General features: G+C 50.6%; 4 protein-coding genes across 4 annotated transcripts; all 4 read right to left on the reverse strand.

The window, feature by feature from the left end:
- Positions 1-5289: 5289 nt before the first annotated feature.
- Positions 5290-7422, reverse strand: QC762_705640 (uncharacterized protein). The gene is made up of 2 exons (XM_062893416.1): positions 7078-7422; positions 5290-7017 (listed from the first exon to the last, which is right to left on the reverse strand). The coding sequence occupies exons 1-2, from the start codon at positions 7300-7302 to the stop codon at positions 5725-5727; spliced, it is 1518 nt and encodes a 505-aa protein (XP_062739215.1). The 5' UTR covers positions 7303-7422; the 3' UTR covers positions 5290-5724.
- Positions 7423-8144: 722 nt separating this feature from the next.
- MOH1 (protein yippee-like moh1) lies at positions 8145-9415 on the reverse strand. The gene is made up of 2 exons (XM_062893417.1): positions 8752-9415; positions 8145-8659 (listed from the first exon to the last, which is right to left on the reverse strand). The coding sequence occupies exons 1-2, from the start codon at positions 8848-8850 to the stop codon at positions 8426-8428; spliced, it is 333 nt and encodes a 110-aa protein (XP_062739216.1). The 5' UTR covers positions 8851-9415; the 3' UTR covers positions 8145-8425.
- Positions 9416-9608: 193 nt separating this feature from the next.
- QC762_705660 (uncharacterized protein) lies at positions 9609-12535 on the reverse strand. The gene is made up of 2 exons (XM_062893418.1): positions 11008-12535; positions 9609-10953 (listed from the first exon to the last, which is right to left on the reverse strand). Exons 1-2 carry the CDS (start codon positions 11737-11739, stop codon positions 9889-9891), a joined length of 1797 nt encoding a protein of 598 aa, XP_062739217.1. The 5' UTR covers positions 11740-12535; the 3' UTR covers positions 9609-9888.
- A 7455-nt stretch (positions 12536-19990) lies between these two features.
- On the reverse strand, positions 19991-22618 carry QC762_705670 (uncharacterized protein; the record flags this gene model as incomplete). Its single annotated transcript, XM_062893419.1, has 1 exon — positions 19991-22618. The coding sequence occupies one exon, from the start codon at positions 22616-22618 to the stop codon at positions 19991-19993; it is 2628 nt and encodes an 875-aa protein (XP_062739218.1).
- Positions 22619-22858: the final 240 nt, after the last annotated feature.

The following is a 22858-nucleotide window of genomic DNA, read 5'->3' on the forward strand; positions in this document are numbered from 1 at the left end:
GTCAGCAGGCATTTGATCGGTGGACAGGTAAGTAATAGCCACTATTCCAGTGGCCACTGCTTCCTTGACTCCATGGAACTTGATGAGTGTGTGCTTCGTTCGGCGGTGGTGTTTGGCATTGTGTGCCGTTTCAATGGCGCCTTCGTTGTCACTCAATAAAGGGGTAGGCTGTTGAATAGGTCTACCAATCTCCTGAAATAATCCCCTGAGCCACATAGCTTCCTTCACTCCCTCTATAAGCGCCGTGAACTCGGCCTCGAGAGTGCTGTAAGAAATGGTAGAAGCCTTCTTAGACTTCCAACCAATAGGTCCTCCAGCAAGAGTGAACAGCCAGCCAAAGGTGGATTTGGCGCTGTTGTTACATCCTGCCCAGTCACTGTCAGTAAACCCAATGGGTACGAGGTCACGGTTCGAACCGTAACCAATCGCTGAATCTACCGTGGAAAGTAGGTAGGAAATGAGTGACTTGGCTGCCTTGAGGTGCGTTGTGGTAGGAGCTTGAAGATGTTGAGAGAGCCATTGAACACTGAAGGCCACGTCAGGTCTTGTTTGCACCATGGCGTACATCGCTGTACCTATCAATTGTTGGTATAGATGTTTCTCAGCTGGCGTTGCAAGGGGTCCAGGGTTGTTGTTGTTTCCTGTGAGGCCTGGACTCAATGGAAGGGTAGTTGGCTTGTTGCTGACATTGAAGTAGCTAGCGGCTTCGCTAATATAAGCCTTTTGGTGAATCCAGAGTCGCCGTTTAGACCTGTTGCGCTCAATTTGAACACCAAGAAAATAGCGAGCTGGGCCGAGATCTTCGATATCGTAATGATTACTCATAGCCTTCTTCAGGGCTTGGAGCTTAGAAGGCTCAGGGCCAGTGATCAAGCAGTCGTCAACGTGGCTGGTGATGAACATGGTGAGCTCTGGGTGGAAATATGTAGCCGTATCAGAAATCAACGGTTTGAGACCCAGGGACCTAACCATGGCAAGAACCTTTTGTTGCCAAAGGTAGGAGGCTTGTTTTTTTTAAGCCGTAGAGGGACTTCTTCAGAAGGATGACTTGGTCCACTGTGGGATCCCAGCCAAATTGCTTCAACAGTGAGATAGCACTTGGAGTGCTGCGAGAAAACTCACGTAGTCCTTCGGGTAGCTCGATGTATATGTCGAAGTCTGTGTCAGAGTTGAGAAAAGCTCCAACAAAGTCCACTTGTTCAATATCCCAGTCAAAGACAGCTGCAATAGCCAAGATAATTCTCCAAGTGGGAGGGCCAGTGGTGGATGCGTAGGTCTGAAGAAAATCGATTCCCATAGCTTGTTGGAATCCACGGGCCACTAGCCGGGCTTTGAACTTCACTGTGATGCCTTGTGGGTTCTTCTTTTCCTTGAAGACCCATCGGCTGGTAATAGGTCTCTTCCTGGCCTGGGAGCGATTGACGAAGTAGAAAGTCTTGGTGGTGAGGAGCTGATGTAATTCAGTGAAAGCTGCCTTTAGCCATTGATCCTTCTGGGAATGCTTTAAAGCTTGTTTGAAGGTGTTGGGTTCTGCAGTCTTGGTCTGAGGTGCTGTGGCTAATACTTCCTGGGTTCTGGAGACCAAGTAAGTGATCATCTCGGTACAGTCCATCTCATCCACAGACTGGAATTCCTTACGTTGGATCTCAGTGGCCTTAGGAAGAGGTATCTCGATGGTCGTGGTAGGCGCTGGAGGTGTTGTAATTCCAGGGTCCGGTGCTGGGGTTGTTGCAATTCCAGGGTCCGGTGCTGGAGTTGTTGCAATTCCAGGGTCCGGTTCCGAGATGGGTGGTTGAACAGGGGAGTCTCCTAGATCTTCGGTGGCATCAACGATTTTCAATGAGTTCACAGGACTCTGTGGCCCTGAAATTTGAGCTTGAGGGTCCTCATAGAGCTTGATAAAACTGGTCTTAATGACCTTATTCAAGCCTAAGTAGACCAAGTAGGTCTGGTGACCAAGGACTGCAAGAAGCTTGCCTTTGACTCCTCTGGGAGCGAGCTTCTCTCCTTGGATTCGATCCTCAGCAGGGACATACACAGTAACTTCAGTTCCAATAACCCTGTAGTCAGCAAGGCTGGGTGTGTGAGCAGGCTGGTCAGGAAGCAATTCATCGTGAAGAAGCTGGTGAGGCGTGAGCTTCTTGGTTGACTGAGCCGTACGGTTGATGATTTCAACCACAGGACCAATGATGTGACCCCAGAGAGTGGGAGGAAGTCCTGATGCAAGTACTGTGGCACGTAATCTGTCCAGAATTACGCGAATAGACCGCTCTGCAAGACCATTTTGATTGGGCGTGCGAGGGCTTGAAGTGCTGAAGCCAATACCTTTCTCAATGAAGTAGGCTTGAAGAGGAGAATTTCCTTGCCTCCGTCGTAGTGGAAGTGGCCTGGATATCGCTGAAATGTATTTTTGAGGTTTTCAATGACTGAACGTACCTCTGAGACAGCATTCTCCTTGAGGTTGAGTGGTTTAACCCATCTGTAGCGAGTCTTCCTATCGACTAGGACGAGAGCGTAGGGAGTCTTTGTCAGTGGAATAGGCTTGATGGAGACAATGTCTCCTTCCAGACGGCTCAGGGCAAAAGGGGGGTCTTGAACGGTCTGTTTGGAAGGCCTTCGGAGGATCTTGGCGGCGTCACAGCTCTTGCAAACCAAGTCTCCAGGTCTCAGCTTCTGAAAGTTCGGCATCCCTTTTGTGATTAAGGAGGTCTTCTTCAAAAGATCCAGACCAATATGGCCTAGACGAACGTGCCAAAGAATTGCTGATTGTATGAGTCCTGCGGAGGGTCCTTTGGAAGGAGGTGCCGGAGGAACAATAGGCGTAGGATCGTTGACCCCCTCTGAAGTATCTGTGTCTTCAGAGTCACTGGAAGCACCGATCAAGTGGGCGTTTACAGCGGCGATAGAAGTGCGGATCTCTGCTGCGAAAGTCGAGTAGTTGTGCCAGTGATTCCTCGCAGGAGACTTCTGTCCTTTAACTCCCAGAAAGAAGCCAGACTTTTGGAAATCCAGTTGAGCAATCAGCTTCCGCTTGCCAGTGAAAATTTTCTGGTTGATGAGCGCCCCTCCAGAGTCGTAGAGGCGCTCTCCACTCACAATATTCAATGGAAATCCAGGAATATAGAGAGTTTTGGTGAGATCAACGGTGGAGAATTTGGGTTTTCCATCGGTAGTTCCAATGTAGAAGTTGATCCTCACGGTCCCTTGCCCTTGTGGCCTGACTGGACCACCACCTGTTGAGATGGTGTTCAGATCCTCAGACTCATAGAATTGTGTGTACAGGTCCCTGTTATTGCAGATATGAACAGTGGAACCGGTATCGAATAGCCAGGACTCTCGCAGAGTTTTGCAAGCGTAATTGAAAGGCTGGCTGGTGGAGTCCTCTGGTTCTTCCGGTATGTTGAAGAAACCAGTCCCCAAGTGAAATCCGATTGGAAAAGCAGCGGGAGTGGGGTCCTTCCGGTTAGAAGACTCTTGTGAAGAGGCCTGCGGATTCTCCTTCTTTGGCTTGTTGCCACCTTTCCCACGTTTCCGATACCTATTACCGGTAGTGGTGGAGGTGCCAGAGGTACCAGTAGGTCCCTGGTCCTTGGACTTATCCTGAGGCGTTTTGCCGTCCTTGGTGGCATTGCGGCGTTGATTTTGCAGCGAAGAGAGTGCTTGGTAGGTCGTGGATGTGCTATCCCCAGTCTCGGCCAGCAGATCTTCCTGGAAGAAATTCAAGCTCAAGTCTCCTCCGGAGGGAGGTCCAAGGAATCGACGATGACGAAGTAGAGCTTTGGAGCGCTCACACCATTGTGGAAAGTTAGATTCCAGGGAATTCAGGTAATGATTAACCTGATCAGTAGACTGAATTGTGACTCCTAGGCTTGAGAGTCTGGCAATGAGAGTGTTGAAGTTGGCGTTGAAGTCAACCACAGACATCGATCTGTCGAATTTCAACGAGTGGTAAGTCTTGTAGAGTTTGTCTCTCAACACTGGCTGCGCTGGAGCATATTGAGCTCTCAAGCGATTGAAGATGACTGCAGGGCAGTCTTCTGATTCAATGGTAGCCAGGGGACCCTGAGCAAGTGTGTTGCGAATGGTTAAAACCAGGTAGGCTTTCTGGGCATCAGAGAGATTGAGACCACTGCTGTAGGATTCTCAAGAAAACCTGTGACCTCAAAATTCTCAGTTGAATGGAGAGGGCCTGGATCCATTGGCGATAGTTGTCTGGACCCGTGAGCTTTTGCTTCTCATTAAGCTGAAGGCTTTGTTTGACGAGGTCATTCGATGAGAAATTGACAGTTGCTGGAGTGGGTGATGTTGTGGCTGATGGTGTTGACCCACCACCGGAGACTGTGGAGGAACTGGAGGGTGTTGAAAAAGCCGCCAGTAACTTGTTGATTTGGACGTTCTGGGCTTGGATTGCAGCCTGGAATTCTTCAGTGATATTCTGAAGCCGTTGATTGAGTTGTGATTCGAGCCGTGCCGCAAGCTGTTCGGACTGGGCATTGGAAACGGCTTGGGAGTCTGTGGGAGTTTGGTCTGCCATACCGGAGTCCATACCCACTGTGGGGCTTGGAGAGTGAACCGTAGAGAGCTGGAGGCAGTGATGAAGGTTCGAGGTCCAGGTACTATGACCTTTGTGTCGTTTTGGAAACGCAGTGCAGTGATACTCGCCGAGGCTTAGAAGTAAGCCCGGGCTCATAACCTGTTAGAATGGGGTCGCTGAGAGCACTGTAGCTACAGGGGTCTCAGGAGGGTGAAGCAGTTACCCAAGAACTTGGCGAGTGTCGGACTGTGCTGCTGAGTACGACGACGCGGTTGTCGAAGGAAGAAAGTGCAACAGGTATTACCTGCAAATACAGAGAGTAGTGAACTGAGATGTTGTAGTCTCATAAAATACTGTAAATGATCAATCTTATTGACTGTCTTGACTTATTGTTTCTTAAGGAGAGAAAGAAGCAGAAAAAACCATTGCAATTGGAAGAGGGCTCTTTATGAGCACCTGAACTCCCTTATCATCCTTATTCAGTAACTTGAATCTATGATCTCATTGATGAGGTGCTCGAGTCGCTCATGATGCTTCTCATATCTCTCATTGTTCGGAGGTCCGGTCAAAAGCTTGTCCGGAGATCCGGTGAGGAGTCCTGGGAGCCGTTGAGAACACTTGTGGGCGAGCCGTTGAGAACAATGTGGGCGGAGAATTCCATAAACAAGTGCTGTAAAATTCCATGAATAAATGCTGCATTTTAACATAAGTCAATAGCACCGCAGCAAAATCTTGAGCCCATCACATCATCATGATTCTCTCAGTCAAGTAGCTAAAGAAAGACAAAAGGTCAACATCAATTATTCCAAAAACACAGATATTAAAAGGCATCCCCCATATATCTAACTCGGCCTTCTCTCATCCCAAATACAGCATCTCTCTCTGCCTGCCAAGATCTATCTAGTATACATCCAACAAGCTGCAAATGACTAAACAACAAACAAAGATGCTATTTCAATGAACTCCACGCTTTTTTGGTTATCATGAGCTTTTCAAGCGGACCAAAATGCTGCCTTCACACAAGATTTTCCCCTCCTCCCCTGATCACCTCTCCTCCCCTCCACACCCCTTTTGCCGCTCTTTTGCCTTTTCTTTTGGTTGTGTGTCCAGCCACCCCAGCCAAGTCATAAACCGTCATCAGCTTTGGATCTTGTATGTACATCTGGGTCGTCAGAGAACCGGCTGTCAATCTATGCCGACGCGGTGGTGGTGGACTCGACGGTGGCCTCGACAACAGCTGAGGGCTGGATCTCGACCACGGCGACGAGGTCCTCGGGCTTGACCTCGGCGATGTAGTTGCCCTTGCCGTTGTAGCCATTGTAGCCATTGTAGCCATTGTAGCCATTGTAGCCACCGTGGCCACTATAGCCAGGGCCGCCATAGCCATTGTGACCAGACTTGTGCCCTTCATTACCGTAGCCAGGACCGCCATAGCCGTTGTGGGCAGACTTGTGCCCTTCGTTGCCATAACCAGGGCCGCCATACCCAGACTGGTGGCCACCATAGTTTTGCCCATCGTGTCCATACTTGTTCCCATCATGACCGTACTTGTTTCCATCATGACCATACTTGTGCCCTTCGTTACCATAGCCAGGGCCACCGTAGCCAGACTCATGAGCGCCATATCCAGAGCCGTGCCCACCGTAGTTGTTGCCGTCAGGGCCACCATAGCCAGAACCGTGAGAGACACCACCGTAGCCGCCCTGGCCGAACCTGTGACCGTCGTGACCATAGCCAGAGTTGTGACCGTCGTACTTGTTGCCATAGCCATCATTGCCGCCATAGACAGAGCCATGGCCACCGTAGTTGTTGCCGAAACCATTGCCGTAGCCGTCGTAGTTGCCATGGCTGTTGTGGGCGCCACCATAGCCGCCGTGACCACTGCCGCCATAGTTGCCACCGGGACCGCCATAACCGGAGCCGTGACCGCCGTAACCGGAACCGTGACCACCATAGTTGTTGCCGTTCCCGTAGTTGTCACCGTGTCCGCCGTAGTTGCCGAGCCCACCATAGTTGTTACCGCGGCCACCATAGTTACCACCAGGTCCATAGTTATTGCCGTGGCCACCGCCATAGCCGCCGTAACCGCCACCGTACCCGCCCTGACCACCATAGCCCCTCTGGCGGCCATCGCAGTTGTCATAGTTGTGGCTATTCTGGTCGCAGTAACCCTCCGAATCATAGCCGGAAGGTGAGTAGCCAGCGCCGTAGCCCCGACCACCACCATAGTTGTTGCCGCCATAGCCGCCATAGCCGCCACCACCGTACCCCTTGCCACCGTGCTTCTCGATCCATCCGGGGGGAACGGGGCGGAGGCAGCGGATGCGGCCGTTGTACTTCTTCTCAAGGTCGTAGCAGCCCTTGAACAGGATGCCAAAGTACTGGCCACCGCACTCGAACTTGCCGTGCTTGTCCTCAAAGCCACCGAAGGCGGCAGCCAGACCGTCAACGTAGACGGACTTGCGGTAGTCGGCTACTTTGGTCTTGAAGAAACATGTGTCAGTAAATCAACAAGCAAGCCTTGATGGGGCAGGGAGGCTTACATCGCAGTTGAGCTTATTGCGGTATTCGTTACCGTTGTTCTTGTTGCAGTCGCAATTGTCATAGACGGTGAAGTCGCTGTAGCTGGCCAGATCCGTGACGGCAGTCAGGTTTACCGCAGGAGGAGGGATAGTGTTGAGATCGAGCTCGGAGGGAGTCGGGGCCGCTCTGATGCCGTGGGCAAGCACCAAGGCCGCGAGGCCGGTGCGGAGGGTACTCAAAGACATGACGCTGGTACTCAGAATGCTGCTCAAAGAAATGAGGAGAATGCGAGGCTGGTTGACTGGATGAAAGAGGGTGATGGAGGAATGAGCTGATGGAGGCCTGGGAGAGATACTGGGAGCTGGAGTTCTTATGTTTTGGCTTTGCCCCTATCTTCGCGCCTCATGTGCGGATGGAATGCCCCTTGACCTCATCTCAGCATCATGAACATGACTCTTGGGCTGCTATGGACGAGAGTCCGACTGTTGATGTCCACGATGTGGAGGGGGCTAGGGGATGGGACCATGGTTTTGCTGTCAAGTTTGATCATGGAACACGAGGCCAAGATTGAGTCCGCAGACAACCGATCTGTCGAGTGGTGTTTTCCCTGAATTGGTCCTTGACCGAAGTTAAGTCGCCCCCGTGGCGTCGGAGGTGCGAAAGTCAGAAGAATGGGGACTGAGATATTGGCGAACAAACTGGATTGGCTGCTAAAGTGCGGAGGGCGTGGTGCCTTAGTGTTGGTTTCCTCGCCGCGGTTGCCGCCAAAGCTTCAGTTGCCTTCATGATCGTGGTGGTAGCATTGGTTGCCGTATGTACTTATTTGAGTCAGCATCTTCTGGAGTCTGCCATGACAGAGGGGATGTCCGAAGAGAAGAAAGCGGTCTCTGTGATAGAGTCCTTCTTGACGGCAGTCTCTTTGGTAGCTCTTTCCTTCTCTCCACGATGGCTCCTTCCCTGTCTGCGGGCTTTCCCTCTGTGCTCTTTCATTGTCATTCCACCGTTCCTTCTTGACCCTCACGGCTCCTTCCTCCTCTTGAGTCTTCATTTCCCTTGGCTCCTTCCATTTCACATACGGTACAGGGAGTGTGTATAAAGTGTGCCAACGTTACCTATCTCATATGTAAGTAGGGTACACGCTCCACACATCAATGCTGCTCTGTTCTGCAATTCATCAATCCTTCCCCCTATCTTCGTATCCATCATGTCTCAATAAACCCCTAAACCCCATAAATGTCAAGTAAATCAAGAAAGCAAGCAAGAACACAACCCATTACCAATCCCAAGCAAAACAAACCCACCGCTAGACTCCAAACCCAAAACTCCAGACCATGCCCTCTTCTTCACTCGACCCATCCCACTGTCGATTCACGTAACCTTACAAAGCAGCTCCGCCTCCAGAATGAACTTTCCCTCCTTGTACTTCTCCGAGCTCTCATACGCCCTGTCATACTTCCACCCCACCACATCCTTGCACTGCCGGCACTGTATATCCCTCACGACATGCCTCCCCGTCGTCATGTTGCGTTCCGAGGGGTCGCCCGTCTCGACGTTGACGACCGTGTTGAAGAGGTAGGCTTTGCCATGTTGGCCGCGGAAGTTCTGATGGTGGGAAATAGGCGAGCGGTTAGCGAGTCCCCTGTTGTACAAGGAGGGGGTGGAGGAGAAGGGACAATGGAAGGGGAAGGACATACCCGCGAAATGATGTCATGGGCGTTAGCCAAGTGTGCCTTACAGTTCTTGCAGCCGTAGATGACGTCCGAGTTGAGGTAGGTGTTGTATGTTAGGCCCATGGTTGCGGTTTTGGGGGGGCGGCTCCCTTGGACCACTCTCCCTGCCTAGCTAGCTGGCGATGGGTAGCTTGATTTCTTGTGTCTTGTTTTACTTTGGTTATGGCTGTTGCTGGCTTGGGCCGATATGGATGTGGTAGTTGTTAGCGACAGCGGTATTCTGTGAGGTGCGAACAGGACAGATAAACACGAATAGACAGGCGGTAAGGCAGCACGAGTCGACAGCAGCCAGGAAAGCACGGGATCTGGTTCGGATATCGGATACTGGCTCTCTCGAATCAACACCTCGGGATCGGGGATCGCTATCGGGGGCGTCGGGAGTGTCGGGATTGGGCTACTTCGGCAGCGGTAATGAACAAGTGATGAAACAGACGACAGTACAGGTGCAGTAGATTTCCCAAGACAAGGCAAACAAACACAAGAAAATAGTTGGGAAGTTATCACGGGACGAACCCCCGAACCTTGATGGATAGGATGGAGAAACAAGCAAATGGCAAGCAAGTGTAATGATGACCAGCGATAAGACAAGGGCGCGTGGGCACACCTGGCAGCGTTGATAAAGGACGAGGTTCCCAGTGAAGGCCAAGGGTGACCGCCGCATTTGGGGGAACGCCGGAACGACGTCACGAGCATTAGCCCCCAGGCGGAGCTGTTGGGTGTTGTCAAATGCGGGGTCGACTTCTCCCCCTGTCACTGAGCAGCATGCTGAGTGCCGTGTAACCCCCTGAATGGTAACAACAACACACCGAAGAGAAGCTGAAATGCAACCGTGGAATGGAAATATAGATGATCAAATATTTACAATATGAATGTTGTTGTATGAGATCCAAAATATTCTTGGTATCTATCTTCTCATCATCATCAGGCTTGTCTAAGCCTTTTACTTCCTCTCCTGAATCGCTGCGCGATACCTCGGGTGAGCGCCAAAATCGAATCATCCCAACTCCAGAAAAACAAAGAAAAAATATGTACAATAGAATGAAAATAAATATGCAATGCCCCCTACCTCCTCTCACTCCCCTTTCATCTCCTATCGTGTGACTACCACGAAAAGGCCTCCTCCACAAAGTCCACGGCTCCGTTATACTGCTTATTTCTCACTGCCCGCCTGACCTCATCGCTCAGCGCGCCTGGCCCGCACACAGTCACAGCCATGGTGCCGATCTGGTTCTCCATCTCCATACCCAGCAGTGTGTCGATGTTGGGCCGGCCGGGGAACATCTGTACTGTTGAGCTGGGGCTGTGAATTTCCTTGGTCGAGCGAGGCCTGCTGACGAACAACATGATCTTGAGAACCTCGCGGCGCTTCTCCATGGCCAGAATCTCGGTCATCCAGGGGCGAATCCATTCGAGGTGCTCAGGAGTCTGGATCACCCAGACCATGATGACCTTGCGAGCAGCAACTGTCCCGTTGCTATAACCAGCGACGAGATCGCGGACGTGGGGAACGGCCTGGGTCACACCAACACCACCGGCAAAGAGCATGACTGTTCCGTACGAGTGAAGTTGGTGAGAGCCGCGATAGGGACCCTCGACAAGACAACGGGTAACAAGCTTTCCGTCGGGGTTGGCGGCCGCGCGGCTGTAGAGCGCACCAGTGAAGCCGGTGCGGCCACGGATAATGAAAGAAACAGACGTCTTCTTCTGATACAAGACATCGTGGCGGTCCATCGGGAGACCCTTTTCACCGTCGAGCTGCTCAACTTCGTCGCTCCAGGCTACGGTGAAAGGGTGAGATTGCCAGAAACCGATAGATGGCATGTAAAGGTAGGCGTGCTGTCCGGGCCGGAAATCCCAAGGGCGGGCCATGCTGACAGTCACGCGGCAGGCACCGCCAGGGAGAGCCTCAACGAGAGTCTTGGTCCCACCGGCTCCGATGTTGCGATATCCGACACGAAGGAAACGGGCAGCACGGTCAAAGATCCACAGGGCACAAACGGCGTAGAGATACTTGAGCTGTGGGAGCTTCTTGAGGTCGAGGTGGTACCAGAGACCAAGAACCGCCAAGATTGCGAGGGCGATATGGGCAATCTTGAAGGTCTCATAGTAGGCGTGTCTGAAAATGCTGGATGCCTGAATGCAAAGGGCAATCATGGCACAAGTCGACTACAGCACTTTGTTAGCCATGTTCCCCGATACATTAGATCCATGATAACTTACAATGAATCCCCACATCAGAAACTTGACGGTGATGGCAGTGTTGAAAGCAGCGCTCCAGCCGTTCTTGGAAGCATTGCCAACCAACCAGGCCACTGTGTGGGCAACAGACTCCAGCATGACAATACGCCCAAACCAGCGGTGAAGAAGATTGAAGGTGTCGAAAGAGATGCCGAGAAGATTGATGAGAGGGTTGTTGCGGCCAGCCATGAGGAACAGAGGGACCATGTTGACAACAGCGAGGTATCCGGTCCTGTTTCTAATGAGTGCCGCAACTTGACCAAGAGGGCCGGAGAAGTCGATGGTCATGACGCAAAAGGCAACGTTGGTGCCAAGGTAGGCCAAGAGAAAAAAAAGCTGAAGACGGGACGGAAGAGTGCCGACATTGAGGGCCGAGCTGATCTGGAACTCGCGGTTGTGCCTCTTGCTGAAGATGGGTGCGTAGAGGATGTTCTTCTGGAACCATGAGTAGTTGTGGGATGGCTTGGCGAAGTATCGCTGTTGGTCGTTGTGAAGGCAGGTTACCGTCCTGACATATCGGACCAAGACTGTGGTAACTCGCCAGATGAGCAGGGCTCCCGAGACTGCACCCAGAACAATCAACAAGTAGTGAGAAAGCATCTTGTTCACGACAGCATGATCCACGCTGCTGGTAGCTCCCCCCGCTGCTGCTCCATGGCCCCCTCCACCTGCCTGCGCGCCAGCTGTGGCATTTCCCGGAACCGATACCGACATGTTGAATCCTCCCAAATTCTGTCGAGTTATTTTGATATTCCTGTCTCCAATAAGAACTGAATCGTGCTCCACTCTATCCTAGTAGGTGGTGTTTGGTAAGTTGAATCGCAACCTATGTCAAAGGTTCATCTGATGTCGCTGAATGCTGTCGAAGCTGTACGGGCCACCGATTGTTTTGCCGAGAGAAAAGAACGAATGCTGTGGTATCCAGATTTCCTGTCCAAGTCCTGCTGGAAGGTTTGAATACCTATTGTTGAGTGGATTGAGGTGGTGCTCAATGGGATGATGATCAAGGAACGTTGAGCTGCGCGACTGTGATTGCTGATTGTCTGTCTGTCGTCTTTTCCCAGTACCTCGATATCTCGCTTTCTATGTCGAATGCCAACCAGATGTGGACAAAAAAAGAATGAAATTGTATGTTTAAACCACACAATGCGTGCCTCAAGGTCGCAACGACAGAAGAGAAAGCTCTCGGCCAGTCAAGGGAGAGTGTTGATAGCAATCAAAGGGGGTGGAAAGAATGAAATGCAAAATCAATGCAGGCTGGGTGGTGCAAGGCGAAAAAGAAGGAAGTCGTCCAAGGACGAAGGATGATGGCAGATCTAGCCAAGAATCCAAGAAACCGGGGGACTGGGAGACAGATGAAGGGAGAGACGATGAAAATTGAACGGCTTGTCGACATGGGGGGGCGCGGGAAGCCTGCCAGGGGGCAGCGACCCCTCCTATTTCCTAATTGGGCATCTTGCACCGGTCCGTACTGACGCGTCCCGGGGCTGGTACAAGATGGTATTTTCACAATTCCACAGCTAAACTTGCACGTTACAGCGAAAGATGGCGCTGCTGATTTGAATTTCAATACCATATCCTACCATCCGATCCTGTCTCACCACCCAGCCCCAATGTTCACATTATGACCCTCGACAAGAATCGAGACCCGATATCTGTCTTGCTCCCAGACCAGACATGGCCGCTTGCTGCAACAAGCTCGCCCTGCTTCTTCTGCCAAAGCTCGGCTGGAAGCTGATCCCAGCAAAACCACTTGACTGGATTCCTGGAGACACATGCTTCGTAATGGTGGTCCGTCCGCTCATGCATTGGCCACCAGGCCTCCTCATCCTCCGCAGCGCAGCGCGGCGGTGCGAGTGCAAACAGGTACGGGATGCCAAGACAACCCACGAACGGAGCTTCGATTGGGCAAAGGTGAAACGCCACAGGGGAGACCATCGCCTGGGGTTGTCCCTGTGCTGATCCAAGTTCCTCAGCACATCACCTCCTCCCACCACCACAAGAAAAGTCCCTCGGCCAGACTCCCAGAAAATCCAAAAGCCAAGCCCGGCTAGGCATCACGACGTAATCCCCTGTTGGTTACAGGTCTAGCCACATCAGGTAAAAGATCTCATAAACTTCGAAAAACAGTCAAAACACACTAATATCAACCGCATTTTCGTGTAGAGCTATCTAGCGAATATATTAACTACTTCTTACTATAAAAATTAACGCTATTTATATTTGTGAGCCTAGTTATGCTAGGATACTAAGTAAAAGCTTTGAAGCTTATATTATTAAGTTTTATTAAATTAGTTATTACATTAGTTACTAGATAAATTATTAAATCAATTATCATTTTTTTAATTAATTAGGTAATTATAACTTTACTTATGTCAATTATATTCTAATATTTCTTTTAGCTGTAATATATACCAAAGTATTACTTCTATTAAATTTTCAGGCTTTTAAACCTTATCTTATATTCATTTCACTTTAATTTAACTGACTTATAGCCTTATAAATATATGTAGTTGTGTCTGTAAAGTGCTCCTTGTGTTTTGTTATGTTTTTCGACAGAAATACTAAAATAAGTTAGGCCTGTAACTGTCAGACAGAAAAGGGTTCTGGTCAACCAAGCTGAATAGGAGCTCATGGAAGCTGAAACTGACGTAACCAGTTCAGCTGGACATGGTACCATTTGCCACCAATGCTGTCACCATGTATAGATATAATTGAGGTTCTCAGGCTTTGAAGGAACAGGAGCACACACAAGGACAAGCAATACAATCACACTGTTGCAACCCCCATGATATTCACCCTCAAGAGTGCATCGTGTTATCTGACAATTAAGAGTCTCATCCGCTCATCGCATCGCCTGCGCGCCGATTAGTCAGCCAACCCCAACAAGAAGCACATTCGACTCGCACTCTTGGATTCAATTCCAGTTCACCAAAACTCAACACAATGAACACAAACAACGAAAAGTCTGTTTTTCTGGCCAGCTCCGAAGACTGGGAGTCGTGGAACCTGCAGTTCCAAGCCCAGGCTGTGGCCGGAGGCCTATGGAGTCACATTCAAGGGCTTACCCCGTTCCTCAATGAGCCTGTGGCTCCAGATCTTGCACACCACAAGCACAAGACCCTAGTCAATCGACTATTACAGCCAGGGCTCGTACGGAATCTGTAGCCAGCGACGATGAGGCTAGCCAAAGCAACCCTCCGATCACCATTGCAGACCTGACACCCGATGGCTTCCGCACCTACCAGATGGATTGGACGATTTACCAGGCCAACAAAAGGAATACAGCCAACAATTCGAAATCGTCAAGCAACTGAAGCAGTGGATGTTGAAGACCATCAGCCCACACTTTCAACTCACATCCTGTGATCCGATCGAGCCAGTTACGAAATGGTATTCGGCCCTGAAAGCACAAGCCGGAGTCAGTGACGACGAAGCTCTACGAAACGCTCGAGAAGCCTACCGATTGGCCACAAAGCCACTGCTCCGAGCCCCCAGAGACCTGATCAACTGGTCTGAATCCTGGGAGCAAGCCATAGCTACAGCACAGCGAAAAGGGGTCCCTGAGGCCCTACACACAAAGACGTGGTTCTACGATTTTCTAGATGCAGTGAAGCCTGTTCTCGGCCACTGGGTTACATCTTACAAACTATCCAAAGCATCGCAGTTAACCCTGACCTACCGAATGGTAGCCAACGACTTTCGGGAGGAGGTGCGGCAATCGACGAAAGCCCGCATACCGGTTGGCAGCCGGATAGCAAAAGGCTCGTTCGGCCCCTCCTTTGCAGGCAAAGAAGCCAAAGATGCCAATCAGGAGGACGCTCTTGATAGCGAAGTCGAGCCTGGTAGTGATGGGGGGGGACAAAACAATGGCCAAAAACGACAGCGTGGCTCTGGGTCGAAGAACGGCGAAAGACTCAGAAAGAGGCGAAAAGCCTTGGGCACAGCCAACTCCCCAGAGGGCAGAAGACCTACAACCACATGCCCCTGTTGTGGCCAGTTCCACCATCTGGAAAAATGCTTCTACGCTTTCCCTGAACTAGCCCCTGAAGGCTTTGTTGAAAGGGAACACGTACGGATGAGGGTGAAAGAGGCCCTCTTAGATCCAGATCTTCAAAAGGAAGTTGAAAATCTGAAGAAAAAGAAGTCAAATTGACTAGGCCGGAATGTCGGCCGCTGCCCTGGCAGTTTTGTTGTATCAAAGGAGCCTTCCACACAGCTGAGTACCCTTTGAAAAATTCTGCTATCCTTGATTCTGGAACCACAATCCATGTCTTTAACCATATATCTAGATTTGCCAATTACATCAAGGCCCCAGCCGGCGATTTCCTCTGGGCTGGCGAACACCCAGTTCAAATTCATGGATACGGAGATGTGGATATCCAGATTCAGGGATCACAACAACAAAGGCGGCCACGACAGCAAATACAACAACACTTTCTACGGCTTCGGAATACGGCCTACTGCCCTGGATTCGCTTGCAACCTTGTATCTCTACGACAATTACGAAAACAAGGCTTGTGGTGGGATAACAGTCCTGGCAATAACCGTGTTCGGAAGGCCAACAACTCTATCCTTTGCTATCTGACGGATCGATACGGCCAGTATGTTCTGGAAGACCTACCATCCACTGTCTCCAATGCAGCCTTCTTCTGCACCCGGCGCAATCGATTCAGCAGCTACACCCAGAAGCCACCAAACAAAGCCATTGCCAACCTCTGGCACCTACGGCTTGGCCACCCTGGCCCTCAGGCACTAGAACAACTCGTCCATCACACGCGAGGAGTTCGAATCAAGGGGCCCACCACTGTCCAGTGCGATGCATGCGGAGTATCGAAGGCCAAGCGGCAAATCCAACGACGACCGAGAGAGCACAACGAAGGCCCCGGTCTACGGCTTGCAATCGACTTCCATGACTTTGAGGAAGGTCTCAAGGGATACAGATACCTACTCCTAGTCACAGACAGGTGGTCTGGCCTAGCCTGGGACTATTACCTCAAGGACAGAACCACAGAGTCCATCACAACAGCAATCTCCCACCTCTTTGGCTTTCTTCAACACCAGTACCAACTGAAACACCACCCATTCGGCCCTCAATTTTTGCAAGCTGAAAAAGAGCACCTCCAAAGCCACGCACAGAAGCAATCTTGGTGCGAAGTGGATAGGTCGGATCCACAGGCACAAGGCCATCAAACCCTAGACTGTATGTGGGTTTATACCTACAAATTCAACCAGGACGGCACTTTCAAGAACTGCAAGGCTAGATTGGTAGTCAGAGGCGATCAGCAGAAGCCCACCGCACAAGAAACCTACGCAGCCACGCTGGCAGCCCGATCGTTCCGCACAATGATGGCTATTGCGGCCAGATTCGATCTTGAATTAGTTCAATACGACGCAGTCAACGCTTTCGTCAATGCCAACCTTGAAGACACCATCTACATGCGAATGCCTCCTGGCTACCGAACCCCTGGAAAGATCCTAAGGCTAAAGAAGGCCTTGTATGGACTGCGCCAGTCTCCACTGCTTTGGCAAAAGGAACTCACCACGACCTTACAAACCTTGGGATTTCAGAGTGTTCCGCACGAACCATGCATTCTAATTCGGAATGGAATTCTGGTGTTCTTCTATGTTGACGACATTGTGTTTGCCTATCGAAAGAAGGATACAGCTGCAGCTCGAACCTTAGCATCACAACTGCGGCAAAGATACCAATTAACGGGTGGAAACGACCTCCAATGGTTCCTAGGGATTGAGGTTCTCAGAGATAGAACCAAAGGCCTGATTTGGCTTTCTCAGACAGCCTACTTCGACAAAATCGTCACCCTGGCTAGCAAAGAAACCAACAGTACAAAGGTCAAGATCCCAATGGCTACAACAGAATTGCTGCCATACGAGGGCAAGGCCGAGCCTCGGTCGATCACGGCTTTCCAGCAAAAGACTGGATCCATCTTATACGCCGCAGTGGTTACCAGACCAGATATAGCATTTGCGGCATCACGGCTGGTTAGATTCAACACCAATCCTGGACCACAACACCATAAAGCAGCCGATCAAGTGCTGCATTATCTCTATAACACTCGAACACTGGCGTTGAGGTTAGGGGGTGAAGACGAATTTGTTGTTGCCAGCGATGCCTCATTTGCTGATAATTCGCTCGACCGGAAAAGCTCGCAAGCCTACACGATGAAGCTGTTTGGCGGCCTAATTGGATGGAGAGCCAATAAGCAAGACACAGTCACCACCTCAACCACCGAAGCTGAGCTCCTCGCCCTCGCACAAGCTACGAAAGAAGGGTTATTTATAAATCGTCTGCTTGACGAACTGAAAGTTCAACTAGATCAACACCACATCACCATTCAGTGTGATAACAAGCAAACCATTAGGCTGGTGACTGCAGAAATGGCTACTTTGCAAACCAAGCTCCGGCATGTGGATATTCACAACCATTGGCTTCGACAGGAGGTCAACCGCAAAACGATAAAAATCGAATACACACCCTCAAACAGTATGACAGCTGACGGCTTGACTAAAGCTCTGAGCAGTCCACTCCACCAGCGTTTCCTCCAGCAAATAGGGGTCACAGAACCAAAGACCTAGATTCTAAATGGTATGGTCCAGATCCAGGCTCGGCTAGATCTGAGGGGGGTGTGTCAGACAGAAAAGGGTTCTGGTCAACCAAGCTGAATAGGAGCTCATGGAAGCTGAAACTGACGTAACCAGTTCAGCTGGACATGGTACCATTTGCCACCAATGCTGTCACCATGTATAGATATAATTGAGGTTCTCAGGCTTTGAAGGAACAGGAGCACACACAAGGACAAGCAATACAATCACACTGTTGCAACCCCCATGATATTCACCCTCAAGAGTGCATCGTGTTATCTGACAGTAACAAACAGGCAACTGCGCGGTGATCTCTAGCCGGGCTCCAAGCTCCGTTCCGCCACTCACGCTCCGGCCCTCCCGGAGAGAACACGATTGAAAAACGGAGAGCCCAGAAGGAGAATACCGGTGGCTTTTTTTGCGTTTTAAAGCTGTCCACAGCCATGCCGCCTCACTGCCTATTGCCGAGTCTAGACTCTCGCTGTCCCAACCAGAGTATGACAGTAACATTTTTGCATCGATCCAGGGACGGTGACACCACAGGACAAAAAGAGAGACAATATTAGGGATACCAAGTGAGACCAACCCTACCGGGCCGCATGTTTTTGTTTGTTGTCAGTTGTTTCCAAACCGATGACTCCTGTTGAGAAATTGCACACAATCGGTGCATTATCTTTCCAAATCGCAAAGCCTCATCCTCATCATGCCACACTCTCCGCGCCTTTTCAAAAGATGCTGGAAACTCCAGCCCTAAGGCGGCCGTTGGAAGGGACCTGCTTGCCTGTCTGCCCAGCAAGCAATGCGAGGCGGCGGTGCAGCGATGCAACCTGGCCTCTCATGATGGCCCGGGGAAGGGGTCGGGGTTGCCTTACGCAAGCAGCCGTTTGAGCGTAGAGGCGATAGTCGGGATAGCAAGTCAAGCTTTTGGGACAAAAAAATTGAGACAAAACATCACCATCTCTCTCCCTAACGTACCTATCCAGATCATTGGGGAACTCTCTCCTAAACTTTCACCAACTCTAACATCGGCGGTTTTGTAAATCATCATATCTTGTTGTAAGTGTATTCGGGTAAAGTTGTCTCTCAGCTCACATCATTCAGTTTTCGTGAACGAACGGCTACCCACACCATCGGAACGGTCATGAAACATTGGGCTACACTACATCCGCGGGGGGTTCGATAGTCCTGGATGTGTTCTTCATTATCCAACATCACAGCCTTGAGAAGCGGGGTATTGCGTCAGCGTTCAGTCAGTCAGCCATGAACTATCACCAACCTACCCACCTGCCCTTACATTGCTGTGTGTGTGAGGAAATGGCCCGAATAGCCTCATGCAGTTGTCCACCATGTCTTTGTTTTCTGTTGTTTTCGTCATATCCCACCACCTCCACTACACCATTCCTCACCGTAAGAAAGTATCCGGTTGGTGGAAACCTCTCCTGCTACTCCTTCCCCGTACCTTGGCTACGGTAGAGACACCGCACCCACCCACCGTACACCCAACTGATCAGCCGTACAAAGCGAGATGATATTTGTAAACCCCAATTTTGTAATATCCCATGGTTCACACCTTTTCCTCAAAGTCTCACTCAGCAAAAGGCGGGCCGGCAACCCGCATAATCATCATCACCAAAGATGTCGAAGATCTCAAACAACCCCACCACTACCCATGGGTATCACGGAGATCATATCAGATGAGCGAGATTATGATATGAGCAACGGCATGGATCTAAACCCGGGTTTTCATGCCTAATTGATACTAATAAACGGAAGTTGGGTTGGGTTGACGGGCAGTTCCAAGCGAGATGGCTTCAGTGTTTCAGATTTTCTACCATGTCCCGCAGTTAGAATTGACACCTAACCAACCGTTACCATGTGACGATGAGATGGAGAGTCTGATGGGACATTCTCTACGACGATACGTATCCAATATCTTCTCACACCACATTTCTTGAAAACTTCATTACAATTATTCCCTCTGTACAGATATGTTCAATGGTCCATGATGACCCTCTACCCTGTACCAGTCCTTGGCAACCTGCATCACACCTAGTCTATTAAAAAATGACTCCAGGAGCCCAAACTCCAAAAGACTGCTCAAATCAATAGGCATTCTTTAGTTTCCAACAATATACGTCTCACCAACCGCATCATAATGTACGCATGTGAGGGTCTGAGCTCACTCTTCCCATCCAAACAAAATCACACACCCATAGTTATCATCCCAAACATAGTTCCAACCCCATCATGCAATGCCATACCTGCCCTCCCCGTCTTATTCCCATCCAAACCAAGCTCGTAGCGTGCTCAAAACCGGCCAAATTCAAACATGGCCCCATCTAAAGGTAGTAGTAGTGATAGGTCAGAGAATAGACAACTCATCATCACTATCATCAGTCGCGCTATCCCCAACCCCCAACGACACTCTCGACGGCCTCGCCGGCCGAAACCTCGCAGGCTTGTTCCTGTTGAGCCAACTGCTCGTGCTACCTCTCGTCACCAACACCTTCTTTCCTGAACTGCTGCTTCCGTCCAAGTCCATCCCTAGCTCATCACCACCTCTGGTGATCGGTCTTGATAGCCGTCTTGGTCTGGCCGAGAGGAGGCATTTCGGAACAACACGGCTTGGTTTTGTAGGCGATGAGGGCGGTTGGTCAAACCCGTCGTCGTTGTCGTTTTCCGGGAAAAAGTTCTCTTTGTTGTTGTCCTCAACTTCTGATTGGTCGTTTTGCTGGGCTTCGGAGGGGGAGGGTTCCGTGATAGGAGAGGTTGGGTCCACATCGTCGTCGTCGTCCTCTGACGCCGAGGAAGAGTTGGGTGCTGTGCCCTGCTCAATGCTGTCTTCTTCCGTGGCAAATGGAGGTTCTTCATGCTCCGAATCATGCTCGCCAAAATCCACCAGATCTTCCGCGTCGACATCATTCTCATCACTGACTTCATCCCCATGGTGGTCCTCTTGACTCTCCTCCTCAGAGTCCAACACCTCCCCAATCCCTGCTGATCGTGCCGCCATCGAACCACGACCAACCCCCTTCTTCCCCCCCACCGTCCCAGGCGTAGCAGCAACCCACTCACTAATAACATCATCCCATTTGATACCCGAAAAATTCCCCCTCCTCCTCCCCCCCTCCGGAACCGGCGTAGCAGCCGCGTTCATCTTCGCCCTCAACCCCTCCGCAAAAGCATGATCCCTCATGTTCCCCGTACTTTCCGCCACGCGAAACGCAGCATCAACCTGGATATTATTCAATGCCCCCCTGGGCAAATCCAACTTCTGAAGCTTGTCGCACAGCTGCAAAAGATACATGTGCGTGTCCAACCTCGTCCCACGAACGCAGTACTGCACTATCGATGCCAACAATGCGATGGTGGCATCATACTGAAGCATCAGACTGGCGTTTCCCTTGCAATTGAGCACACCCCTCCATGATGACTCTATCACCGCAGAAGAGGTAGTCGTGTCGACGCAGAGAAAGGAGCAAAGAGCAAAGAGGTAGGTTCCGAGCTTGCGACCTTTCTTTTTGCGGTGTCTGAGTTGTTTGGTGCACGTGTCTACCACGTATTGCACCCTTCGTCGGATGGTGGATGTTCGGTCTGTTGATGACGAAGCAGCTGCCCCTTGGTCCTTTCCTTCCTGGCTGAGAAGAACGACAGCTCCGAGTGCTCCGATGGCGTCGACGAGTTGACTTTGTGGTTTGCCGCGAATGCGGGTTTGAGCAACGCCTCTTGGTCGGGTTGGTGAGGCATGGTCGCAGAGAAGTGTCAAAGTGGTGGTGGCCAGCTCAACCACATCATCGCATGGCTTCATTTGTGCTATCCGGGCGATGGTTGAATGCCATAGTTTTCTGAAGCCTCCCGTCAGAATCCACTCTGATGGTAGGAACCCACCTGAAAGTAGTGAGGCTACTTTATTGGGTGTAAGATCAGTGCTGTGACCCAGCGTTTGGATCACTCGTATGGGATGCAATGCTTGACAATGATCAAAATCATTGTCCCTCAAAGCTGGTCTTGGGTACTGGCGGAATATGAATGTATCAATAAGCGGCATGAATTCATTGCTCGGTAGGTATTCGTGGCATAATCTGATCAGCAAGGCCACTATGTTGTCGTCAAACAGTCCCTCTTCAGCAGCTTCATGAACAATCTGTATGCTGTGAGCTCGTACAGCCAGACAGAGATTCTTCCAACCATCAGCAGGCCCTAGGGCTTCCAACTCGTCGTATATTTCGAACGAGACGCCGCAGTCTTGTGGTTCTGGTTGTGAATCCTGATCCTTTTCGATCTCTTTCTTCTCCCAGCGTATGTAGGCTGGTATCTTCCGGAGACACATTGCCATCAGAGACCTGGGAGCCGCAATATTCTCAACGCGATCTGGCCTGGTCTTTTTCAATAATGAATCCAGGGCTTTGACGACATGATAAAATAGCGCAAGCCTTTCGGGATCAATAGATGAACGAAGGCGGGCTAGTTCCTCGTCAAACCTGCATCTCTTGACGCAGTTCCAGTGGCCGCAGACTGTTATCTCAATTCTGTTTTCTTGGATAACAGGAGAAGACTGCTCGTGGTTTCTGATGCGGCGTAGATGTGGTGTTGGGAAAACAGTATCTTGGGAAGGCCTGGCTCCTGGTAGATTCCGTTGTCTTACTGTACCATCTCTCGGGGGTGTGGTTGTCGCTGATGATGAATCCTCGGCTGGTGACCTTTGCGATCCTTTCCGAGAGTATTTCCGAGTCACTTTCTTTTTGGTCGAGTACTCTTCATCAGACTCGGGATATCCTCTGTCCCTCTTGCCGAGCACGACACTTTTCCGTGGCCGGCCTCTTGTTATTTGGCTCTGCTGGGGCTGTGTTGAATCCGAGTTGCGCCTAACTGCAGCCTTCCGTTCCTTGATCTTTTTGAGAGCGGCGATATGGGCCAAGAGAGGACGGAGCAAACGGTGGCATTGTTTGGCAGTCCATAGCCCCTGCATCACGGGCGCGGACGCCCTCATTTGTTGCCGTTATAGAGTCTTGATTTCCAAAAGACATAAAGCGTAACGTATTGTATTTATGTACGAATAGGCATGGATAGCGATTGCAGCGGCGTGCGTAATAAGTCGTGTAAGTCAAGTCGATGAGATGCCGCGATGAATGAATGAATGAAGTGGATGTTTTCATTCGTTGTCTGGGGTCAATATGTTTACATCATCCCCGGATGCGGCCTAGCGTGCCACCCAGGATTCTGGAGAGTC

This window comes from Podospora pseudocomata, chromosome 7, assembly GCF_035222375.1.
Source record: "Podospora pseudocomata strain CBS 415.72m chromosome 7, whole genome shotgun sequence".
In the NCBI taxonomy this organism is placed as follows: domain Eukaryota; kingdom Fungi; phylum Ascomycota; class Sordariomycetes; order Sordariales; family Podosporaceae; genus Podospora; species Podospora pseudocomata.

Excerpts from the sequence above, each read along its gene's own strand:
- QC762_705640 (XM_062893416.1), bottom strand. The coding sequence starts at position 7,302 with ATGTCTTTGAGTACCCTCCGCACCGGCCTCGCGGCCTTGGTGCTTGCC. Across the intron at positions 7,018-7,077 it reads GCAATAAGCTCAACTGCGAT|ACCAAAGTAGCCGACTACCG; the intron begins GTAAGCCTCCCT and ends TGTTTCTTCAAG.
- MOH1 (XM_062893417.1), bottom strand. The coding sequence starts at position 8,850 with ATGGGCCTAACATACAACACCTACCTCAACTCGGACGTCATCTACGGC. Across the intron at positions 8,660-8,751 it reads CCCATGACATCATTTCGCGG|AACTTCCGCGGCCAACATGG; the intron begins GTATGTCCTTCC and ends TCCCACCATCAG.
- QC762_705660 (XM_062893418.1), bottom strand. The coding sequence starts at position 11,739 with ATGTCGGTATCGGTTCCGGGAAATGCCACAGCTGGCGCGCAGGCAGGT. Across the intron at positions 10,954-11,007 it reads TTCTGATGTGGGGATTCATT|TCGACTTGTGCCATGATTGC; the intron begins GTAAGTTATCAT and ends AAAGTGCTGTAG.